Genomic DNA, 11539 nt, shown 5'->3' on the forward strand with positions numbered 1-11539 from the left:
TGAATCTATGTGGAATGCTTTTGTAGATGTTGCTCATGACCATCATCCCCCTGCTGCTGTTGATAATGCTGGTACAATCTGGAACCCCAGGCTCCCCCCATCCCTTCTGTTGATGCAAAGTGTCCATTGGACATATTGAGTATAATGGAGGTCAATGATTTAATGTAATTTTTAGCCAGCGTAAGAGTCTCTATTTTTGAAAGCTTATTCTCAGCTCTCACATGAGGAATCACCTCCCGCAAAGCCTGAAATGCATTGTTGAGCTTGTGCATTCTCTGCCTCTCCCGCTCGTTGCTTTCCAGTCTTCTCAAATGCCTGTCCTTATTGCTCCAAGAACCCTTGGTTCTGGCTGTGGTGCTCTTGCTGCTCTCCTTGTTTCCCCCATTCCTCCTTTCTTTGTGTCGCAAACACTTCACCAGCTCTTTTTTTCTTATTGCTGACTCCTCAGGAAATGCTTCTTTAACAGTTTGTCTTTGCTTCTTTCCTTTGGTTTTAGCCTTCATGTTTTGGTAGATGTACTGGTATCAAGCATCAATATGCTGTAAAAACATGACACCAATATCTTTAACTCTTGCACAGTTCCATGCTGAACACATGACCTGACTCAGGTTTGTTTGAAGTGTTTATTTGCTCACTACTGGAAAACCATCATTGGCTCACAATTTAGTGCTGTTTGATTTAGAAGCTGCAAATGCTATTAGTCAACATGACCTGCACATATGAACAGAGAAAATCCTTTCTTAGAGAATAAATTATCCTTCAGCTGGAAGGAAGAGGTTACAGAAGGAGTGGAGGCCAAGTGAATGGAACCACCAAAACAAAGATACAGTTAATCACACATGGGAAGCAAGATGAAAAACGGGCACCTCTCTACTTTCTTTTAAGTAGGCCTCAAACTAGAGAGCTATCTCTTCTCTCACTTCATATAAGAAAATGGTCTCCAAGCTCATCCGGTCTTCCCATGGGAAGAGGGAATCAACTCAAAAAATAACAGGAGTAATGTGGTCAGTTAGGTTTGGTAACACATTGTCTCTGTGTTTTGAGCTCACATGCTTCTGTTTTCTCCCAGCTCTAGCTGCCACAAGTTATAATAAAACCATATGGGGGCTCATTAAATGTATGTAGGCTTATGTGTGGGGTAGTAGACAGAACTCTCAGGCTTCTACTCAGAAATTAATTTCTCTTGAACCCCTGATAATTGCTTTTTGTAAAACCAGATTTCTATTGTATTTATGAGCAGTCCACTAGAGGGAAATGTATGCTAAACTCATATATGGGCTCACAAACTCCTGGGCAGCAATGTGTTCCCACCCACAGCATCTCTGCATTCTGGGCTACTCCACACACAAAACCACTGTTCCCTCTTCTAACAACAATCAAATTATGACAGAACTCAGCTGCAGTTTCTGCCCCAGTTCAGCAGCCGCAGAACAATATTTATTCTCCACTTTATCCAAAAAAACCCAGCCAGGTTCCTTCCCAACAAGTTAGCAGGGCAGTTGACAGAACTGAAATTTTACTCCCCCAGCCCAGTTTCTGTGCCAAAACATCTGAAGGCAGCACCCTCACAGCAACCTTTAGCACCAACTATCAATGTTACTGAGATCCCAAGCACCAACTATCAATGTTACTGAGATTCCAAAATGTTTCCTTCTGCTTTCTTCCAGTTCATGTAGTCATAGAAAGGCCCAGTCCTTAAACAAACCCCACATTTTTATGTTAAGGCCATTATGTAGGACCAGCTAGGAGAATTGGTGAGCCAGAAAGAACAAACCCCCCCCTGCAAAAAAAAAAAAAAAAAAACAAACCAACAACAACAACAAAAAAACAAAAAACAAACCAACCAAACAAAAAAAAAAAACCTAGCCACAGGTGCTTGACAGTCTCAGTATAGGACATCAATCCTAGCTAGAGCAGGTGGTGAGCAGTTCCCAGCTGTACTGTGGTAAATATAACTTCCTCTCTCATTTTTTAGACATCTTCAGCTGCTCAGCATTTACAGTAACTCAGTTTTCTGCCTATGAGGACATCCTGGCCATCCCCAGATTTCTTACTGTCAGGGAGTCAATTTTGCCTGGAATTATAAAAGTTCACAAAGCAGTTTGGTTAGGGTGATGAATGCTGAGAGAAGGCACCAAATTGCTTGTGTTGTGGGAGCCTAGAAGCGTTAGACACATGGGTATCTCAAGTAAGAAAACAGGACTACAACCAAGCAGGGGTTTGGTCTGGACCCTTAGTCTCTCACTTGGCAGAAAAGGCATGAGTACAGGAGAGAAAGTAAAGGTGGACACCAAAAAAACTTTACCCCTTGCAGTGCAAGAAGTGCTCATGGGAAGAGCAGAGAAATGAGCAGCTGTTGTTAGAGAGGAAAACAGCCCACGGGACTTGGTGAAGAGGAGACTGGCAAAGGCAGCCAGCAGGGACAAAAGTCCAAGAGAAAAGAAGCTTCAGCAATCTGTGGATGCAAAGCAGTCTGTAAAACTGCAGGCAAGAGGAAAACAAAAGGGATGACATGGCACAACAGGATGCTTATCAGACCAAGGTTTGGTTTCAGACTGCTGCAGGCTCCTTAAAAACTACCACATAGAGCCATAGCCAGGCTGCCAACACCCTCAGGGAGCTGGCATGAGTGTGCAAGGAGGAAACTGAGAGGGAGAAAGGATCAGGAGCAAAGGAATGGAGTCCTCAAGAGAAACAAATGAGAATGAGCAACCAAATACCAGTGAATTTTCCATCTCTATCAGGGCTGGCATCTCTGCTCTATGACTTACCGCTGCCATCAGCAATGGAGAAGGTGTTTAGGGTCAGAGGGGTGACCTAGCAGAGATCTGTGGGAAGCCAGGAGCAGCAGGAGGGTCTGCAGGGGGCAGCAGGGGTGCTGCCTATCCCGTGGGCTGAGACAGGGTCTGTCAGCAGGAGGCTGCGAAGGAGCCAGGACCACCCTAAACACCCCAGGGACAGGGTGGGACAGCGATGACAAGAGACCCCCTGGGAGGTGCTGCTGCAGCTGAGCGGCAACCGGGCCCGAGCCGCAGGTGGCTGCAGCCGACACGTCGCTTTAGCGAGGGGAGGGCCCGGACGGGGCGGACGCTCCGCCCTCGACTGCCGGCCCGGGAAGTAACGATCTGTGCGGGACGGGTCTGGAAGCACCAGGTTCAGGCAGGAGTCATGCACGGATACGCGACCCTCAGCTACTGCCATTACCCCTTCTTCTGGCGCTGAAAGGGGCAGTGCCTGGAGGCTGCTCACACCACGAGGCTCCCGGGCTCTGAGCGCCAACAACGCGTCTGGCGGCGGCAGCTCTCCCGGACAGCACCGGAGTGTGTACTGAGGTGTTGTCACCAGGCTGAGGGGCACCAAGTGTCACTGCAGGAGGGATTACTTCAGTACTTAATTTCAGCAGGTGGAGTGTCCGGTGGTTGAGGAGGAAAGTCTGTCCCAGCTCTGTTTTGCCAAGGGCTATGCAAGTTATACCACCTGTGTGTAAAAGGCCAACAGACAGAGCACTTCTATCCCTGGCAAGAAGGCTGATGAGGATACAGATGGCAAGCACTCACATTCTTTGATAACAGGTTCTATATAAAATGACCAACTTAGAGCCATGGGATCCTTTACATCTGTTCTCAATAATGACCACACTGTCTTGATCAAGTTTCAGCCAACTATTTATATTTTAACTAATGAAGTTAAGTCATCTTGATATCAGTTTCTGGTTCCCATGTCTCAAGAGCTGTCAGGACTGGGAACAGCTGTGATATGACATGGGGGATTTCACAACTCCACTAACTGGTGACGGTGCTGAAAAGGGTCATCACAACCTTAATGGTTACAAGTAAAAAACAGCACTCTCCTGTCTGAGTGCCCAGGCTGAAACAGCCTCAGTCTCATGTGAAGGAAGCTACCAATACACATAAATACCACATTTACCTAGTGACCTTGGGTTCATTCAGCACATGAACTTAGATTTAAAAAAAACCCACAATTATCTTCTAGAAATATATTCAACAAATACTGAGAAAACATCATTTACCTGTTTCCTGAAGGTTACTTAAAAATTCTTTAAAAAAAATCTCCATTCTTCCTAGAGATGCTTAATTCCAGGATTAAAAGTAATATTCAGCTTTTAGAATACACTGTTTGTATTTTAAGTACTGCTTCTCTACCAACTGTGTATATACATTACCTGAAATGCACATAAGGGTGATATTATTATCTGCTGTAGCTTTGAGGTTTTTTGTACTTTCTCAACCTCTGGACACTAACATATCTCACAGTAGAACTATACTATACTGTGGGCCTGATCCACTGCTGGCATCTGTTTAAGAATGAACAAACAGACAAAGAGATTATAAATATATAACTGTATTTTATTTTTAATATTAAATATTTTTAAATTACAAGCAGTTTCTTGAATCACACTATGCATGATAATCAATATACAGTAGAAATTACAATTTAAAAATGTACACAATTTAAAGACGTTTTGACCTGAAATTTCATTAACTATGATATATTGCCATAAACCTCATACCTGTATTAAATTACAATAGGAAAACCTCATACCTATGATTTTGTTACATAGTTTCTCATTTACAAATAGAATTCAACATCATATATACACACACATCAGTACCATTTATCATTTAAGTTACACCTACATCTGTGCAAGTTCAAACAATTTCATAAACAAAACTAACTGTAAGTCATATTCAAGTTTCTGAAAAACAGGCTGCTGGTATTACAAATACTTATTTTCAATAAGTTTATATGATGTTTGACTCTCCTCTAGATTTTTTCCAGTCTTGTACCAAAATCATTAACATACAAGGATATTTCTGTATGACTTAAAGCTGAAGTAATTTTGTATACTCCATTCTTATTTAAGGCTATTTCTTATAAGGCTAATGTACTTGGATTCCACCTTTCACCATCTCCAACAAAAATAGCCAAGACACTAACACCTGACAATGCTGACATTTTAGCATAGTGCTTAATCATAACAAAAAAGACTTTCTACCAACCAGCCTCCTCATGAAAAAGATTGAGTACTACATAAAAATCTGCTAAAAATACTGATAAAAAGAATGAGGCTTAAATGGCTTTCATTAGTGCACCAACAAGGATATGAAGAAATGTTTAATCTGCTCACTTCCATGAAAATGGCAGTTTCCATAAATGCAGTAATACATGCAACATGTTTTTGGGGGGATTTGGGAGACTACAGGTGTTCCCAGTAAAACTGGACACTTCACACTCTGTTGGCTTCTCACTACAGATCTTCATTTTTTAACAAGCTTCCTTAGGTGGGAAAAATCAGATCTTTTAAATAACTTCAGTAGCCAAATTGAGACAATGCCTTCAGTGTTCAAATAATCAAGGTATTCTACTAGAGAAGGAATTAAAATGTAACCAGTCCTCATAATAAACCATTGAAAATAGATACATGTACTTCTAAAATGGAGACCATGCTTAAGTAGATAGTGCAAGAATTTACATACAGTTTAATGAAAGATTTGTAACAAATCCCCTTACTACAAGTTAACAGGTTGGATTTACTGATTCATCTTCATTGTGCCACTGACTGCTAGGCAGGTATTTAAATATTGCTAGTAGTTCAGACTTTTTGACAAAAAAAGATCTTTTATATTATTGCAATCCAGCCTACTGGATATTCCTGAAATTAAAATTAATGTTTAAGTGAGGTGAGTCAACTTTAAGTATTTATTTCTCTTCATTGTACAGCTAAATAGGACATTATCTTCCTTAACATCATACATATCCCAGCTCATGGAAAAGGCTCCTTTGGCAATTTATTAGCAATGAGGCCATTTGTACAAAGGAGTGAACTTTCACTTCTCATGTAAAGTTTTCTTTAAACAGGGGTAAAGATAAAATCTTAAGATTTCCATCAAGCAAATGAAACTCCTGATGTACAAGAAAAACATAAGATTTTCCAGAATTTTACAGAAAAAAAAAGCACAACCAGCCTGTAACATTCAGGTGTATAAGTTTTTTTTGTAACCTTGGACTACAATTTAAAATCAAATGATTCAAAAAAGAAGGCTGAACTCCAGGTCTGATAGATTTTTTTCACCATGCAAGGCAGGAAAGCCCATTTATTCTTTTGAGACCATTATGGAGCTTCATTCTTAGTTTTGATTTTCCACACTTAAAATGTACAGTGGGATGAGGTACCTTAATCTAGCTGTATCAAGGAGCTTAATGTCAGAATTATGGCATTTCTAAGTAATAATTTGTGCCCAAAGTCTGTTAGCTGTATTCTAAAATACTGAGGAGCAAGCACACAGCTTCCTTAAAGCCTCTACAGTATACACTATAAGCCTGTATGGAGAAGTACTTGTCTTTGCCTCTTATATTACATTTGGGGAAAACAGTCCATGAAAAATTCAGTTCTTCTCTTCATACTGAAGAACAATTCTGACTAATTCTGAACTGGAGTGCCTCATCAGCAAAATTTATCTCAACAGTACAACAGCAACTTTAAGCAACATGGTAAGCAAATAATTCCCTTTTGATTGGTATGGAAACCATTCCTGATAAGGGCTAAAAATTGATGGGAAAAGCACTAATGTAATCCTGTCATTTTAAAATAATGTCCTTTAAAAAAACCAGAATGCATACAGAGGTATACAAAACCAAACTTCATGCATCTGAAAATATCTAGTCCTCCCATAAATTTCTGTGATTAGAATTCTCTGGTGACTGGATCTGAACGCAGAACATCTGGACCACCCCATTATACTGAAACCCTGCCAAAATAGCCACTAAAATACAAGGTACTTAATATTTGTATTAGCACATTTGTATTTTAGTACACTGAAACACAAAATACAAAGCCAGGCAAACTGTTCCTATCAGTGCTTCCTACAGATCTGCAGCTGCATAAGGCATTCAAAGAGGTCAGGGATTTGCTTCTCAACTGAAGTCACTCTAGAGTAAGAACTAAGGATTTTTTTTTTTCCCAAGAAGTTTAAAGAATTAAACTGGCTTAATGCATGGCAGAGTATGAAGGTTAAAAACCCTGCACTGTATTCTCTTCTCTACAGACAGCTTCAGAGCAAACTTCACTGCATCTTTGGATCACTATGCATTTCAAGATGTACCATGAAACCTTGCAGACATCTTAAAAGAGGCCTGGCCTTGTGAAAGGTGCAAAATTGGGCATACACCAGGAATCTAATTCTTAATTGTCATAACATCACTGAGAGGTAGATTTACCACAGGTCTGAATGGCAGCCCTAATCTGTGGTCAGCAGAAGACTGAGCTTCAAAATTCACAGATTGTACAACTGAAGGGCCACGTGTGCCCAAATACAGCCTATTGAAATTAGTCTTTTTATAAGATTCATAAATTCCACAGTCCCATGCAGCAAATTTTCCTCTTCTCTCTCCAAGGCAGAAATTGTAGTAAAAAGTGGAAGGCCCTTAATTATGATATATTAGATGCTATTACAGTTTAAGCAGTCAGTAGAATCATATTCAGGAATTAAGAGATATTAGCTCTTTCATCTTAAAATTCCCACGTATATGATATATTCTTTTCCAGTTTCCTATAAAACATGAACACTAACAATCAATCTATAATCATTATCATTTAGAAATGGTACTGAATATAAGATTTCAGCAAGTCTAACAGAACACTCAGAAGTTATGTACGTCTTACAAGTACCGTGCATAGCAAAGGCTACAAAAAGGACAAATTAAACTGGATAACTGGGCCAATTCAACTTGTCTTATTTTCCTTGAAAGGTTTAAGATTTTTGATTCTGTACATAATCAGGAAATAAAGGAAGAATAATCCATAGTGCAATTGTAATAAGCAAAGTAATATGTAGTGATATCTTTTGGAATAAATATGGCTCACTACTGATCAACTATCATTCATACAGCTCCAGCAACACAGCCACCTGTTGCACAGGACAGTTATACACAATTCTACAACAGGTGTATGTTCAAATAGGTAATGAACTACATGGAAAAAATATAAAAAGAATATTACACAATCTTATACATAAACCAGACTGTAGTGTAATTGCTTTACTTGTTTAAGTTATCTGAAAAATACTTCAAGTACTTGAAAACAGCGGCAGAATCATCTTTCAATGAAAAGCAAAATTGCACTGATTTAAAAATACATTACAAAGTTAAATACACATTCAAATTAATGTCCTGATTTAACATTGCTTTCAGTGTTTACTTTCTCATTTTTCAGTACTTCTTGATTACCTGTGTCACTCCAGGAGGATCCAGAGATTAGATAAAGGAGTTTCACACTGAGTCTGTGTGTTTTATGTATGTAGTCCAAGGAAAATTTAACTCATTTAATCTTTTTCTCCATCTTCGCTGCTTCCTATTAGCAGAGGAAAGATCATAAGGTACAGTGAGATTCTTCTGCACAACCCTCACTTGTTTGCAAGACTCTTCCTAGAACTTGGCATCCTGCACTTCCATTTCGCACTTCCAAGTTTTGGTTAATCTTTTCCTAAAGCTTTCAACTATTGGAAACATTTGGCACATTTATACATAGACATCTGCTTAAATCACACAGTTCAATGTCACTTCTTTGGACACGTAAGGCAATGTAGGATCTCCAAAACAATCTGTCTTATCTCTAAGTTACTAAGCAGCAAGCATTATCTAATCAATAAGCACAAGAGCAATACAACTCCATATATGAACACCAATCACATTTTTATAGACATTGACCATTAGCAAAGCTCAGGGATCAGCAATATTTTTTTAATAAAACATTTTATCAAGATTAATAATATGCTAAACTGATTCAAGTCTGCTTGTTTTTCCTTCTCTTAATCCTCAAAAATATATTAAAGCTCAAAAAAAGCTTTTTGCTACAGAGAAGAAAGCTTTTGTTAATGAATACTGCTAGTACTCAATATTGCTGTGAATTGATTGTTTGGGTCTCCTAACAGAAACTATCCTACTCACAGTCTAGAAAACATGTGGCAATTCTGGAGAGAATGTCAAGAATACACTTTCTAAAAAACAATATGAAAAGAAACCAAACTGCAAAATAAGATGAGACAGTGGCAGACACATTGTGTTCCTAGCATTTGCACCTTGTGCAATGAAAATAAAGTGAGAATTATTCAACTGCTGTGTGGCAGCTATACAGAAGTGTTAAAGGACTGCAGAGATTTCATTAATAGAAAAACATAGCACTAGTTTATTGGACAGAAAAATTGAGAGTAATGCTGTAAATGTTCCCCAGAATATTCAACTGCAAGTTTGTAGCTATGTATTAACCAAAACATAGGCCAGACCTAACTTTGACTATGTTTAAAATGCATTTCTAAATCTGGTTATTTAAAAAGGAACAATCTTTGTCATATCTATTATATATTTGCATATGGTTTTTAGTTTTAAAATAATTATCATAACTAAATCACTTACCTCCTTGCTCTATATCTGAATCTGTAAGATGTGTAAGAGAAAAGCTTGCCATGTTTGCAGGAGAAATAGAGAATCTGGAATAAGGGGATGGATGTGACCAGTTCTGATCAAGAGTCCGTGAAGGTGGAGGTGGAGAGAAATACTTTGATGACTGGAGAGGTGGTTTAGAACTAATAAGACTATTAGCTGCCTTTGATATAAAAGATGGCTCTGGAGAAGAGAAGTCATCATCCCATTCAAAACCCCCACCTTTGGGACAAAACAAGAAAAAAAAGCAATTTACTATACTGTAAAGTCATATGCAGCTTTGAAACTAAATCCCTACAAGACTGCATTAACCCAAAACAAAACTTGTAGTTTTTAATCTTCTGGCCATGGGCATCACCAATTTGCTGTTCATAGTTTGGCTGCCTCTCAAGATACCCTACACACATCAATACATGAACAACCAGATTATATCACAAGCTTTTACAATCAGTAACACTAGTATCTGAGTCTAGCATATGCTCAGGATGCAAAGCTGAAGCCAGTATGCAACTATGAATGTATAATTTAAATGACATTTCATTTAAAACTATGCATAAAAAGGTCTCAGCAATATATATTCGAGTACCTTCTTCATCTGTTGAGCTTTCTGAATTTGCAAATCTGTTTAAGTAACTAAGATTCGAAGATGGAACAGGAGTGCTGTGAGAGCCTTCCCCATTCAATTCTGCTGCACAGTTTCCCAGCTCCTTAGTTGGTGTTTCCTAAGGCAAACAAAATTTAACTCTTGTACACATAATGTATCCATTACTATAGATGCAAGCATTCAAAAACACACCCTCCCACCTCCACCATCTACTGTGGAATTTCATGGTCTGTAAACTCCAGTTATTACCACACAAACAGAACTTTGAGTTACAGACTAATCATACACATGTACTTCTATTCCTAAACAAAGTGGTATCAAAGGTATGCTAAAATCCACGCAGGAAATTAATATTTAAATATTCTTTAAGATTGTACAGGTTTCATGTTTCTAGGAACAAAGCTAAAACATCTTCCTTTTGAAAACAGTTCCCTTATCAGTCTGACAAAGGCAGGTAGTTTTATTTTCTATTTAATAAAGCCTTATCCCACCTGCCACCATTATTTTCTTTAATGTTTTTTTACCCCCTAATTGTGCTTCAGGATAAAGAGACAGACTTCTTATGACCAGTATTTGAAGGAGCCAACATTTTATCAGTTACTGTAATAAGCAGAGAGATCAACAACTAAGAACAGATTAAACACTGCTGTAATTTTTCTGATTTTTTTCCTTCCCCTCTGACAAAAGGATTACTGTTCTACAGACTGCCAAAACACAAATATATCACCTGTGTTTTCTATTCCAAAACACAATTATCTCTAATATTTATGTGCGTCATCATAAGCAATATTTCCAAAGCTTGACAATGTGACTGTTCTTTTAAACTCACTTTACTGGTTTAGTAGCCATAATGCTAAAATACAAAACCTCTCTGTATCAAGTCACAGAAGTTAAAAATTGATAAAGCAGATAAGGAAACAAAGGTAACTTTGCATTTTATAAGCAGATTGGTATTTCACTGAACTTAAATCACACTGGATTAATATAAAAATAGCATTACCATCTAAATACTGTTCTCATCATTGACCACAGTTTAAGGTAAAAGTAACTTAATACTAAGCACAAAACTCAGATTTAAGTTGTGGTTTGGGGTTTTTTCAGTTGTAGTTTTTGTCTACAAAGTTTTTGTCTGGTAGGTTTTTTGTCTGTTTTCTTTTATAAAGGCATTTTAGTCCTCAAACCCAATAAACAGATAAATTGCTTCTACAAAGGTACAACATATTGGCAAAATAAATAAATAAAATCTGGTCCCTAATGATGCCACGTCAAGTTCTCAAATTCAGCTTATTAAAACCACAAAGGCACCAATAAAAACCACGTTTCATCCAGTGCATGCAGTCCAAAAGCAATGAAGACTCAGGATCTGGCAGCCACCCCGGCCCAAAGCAGAACTCTCTTTCACTTAAAAGTAGTGCTGCTATCCTATCAGCAGCACACAACTGGCACCTCATCAAGAAAAATATTTTTTAATTTCTT

General features: G+C 38.3%; 2 protein-coding genes across 2 annotated transcripts in view; both read right to left on the bottom strand.

Moving 5' to 3' along the window:
• BHLHA15 (basic helix-loop-helix family member a15) lies at positions 1–3064 on the bottom strand. The gene is made up of 2 exons (XM_008506250.2): positions 2772–3064; positions 1–539 (listed from the first exon to the last, which is right to left on the bottom strand). Exon 2 carries the CDS (start codon positions 501–503, stop codon positions 6–8), a length of 498 nt encoding a protein of 165 aa, XP_008504472.1. The 5' UTR covers positions 504–539; positions 2772–3064; the 3' UTR covers positions 1–5.
• A 1282-nt stretch (positions 3065–4346) lies between these two features.
• The window catches only part of LMTK2 (lemur tyrosine kinase 2), a 38469-nt gene continuing 31276 nt past the window's right edge, over positions 4347–11539 (bottom strand). The window contains exons 12-14 of the mRNA XM_030459651.1: positions 10046–10181; positions 9433–9681; positions 4347–8371 (exon numbers count right to left, since the gene is read on the bottom strand). Of these exons, the coding sequence (XP_030315511.1) occupies positions 8343–8371; positions 9433–9681; positions 10046–10181 (414 nt within the window). The 3' untranslated portion in view covers positions 4347–8342. The remainder of the gene's footprint in view (positions 8372–9432; positions 9682–10045; positions 10182–11539) is intronic.

Source organism: Calypte anna, chromosome 14 (assembly GCF_003957555.1).
Source record: "Calypte anna isolate BGI_N300 chromosome 14, bCalAnn1_v1.p, whole genome shotgun sequence".
Lineage (NCBI taxonomy): Eukaryota > Metazoa > Chordata > Aves > Apodiformes > Trochilidae > Calypte > Calypte anna.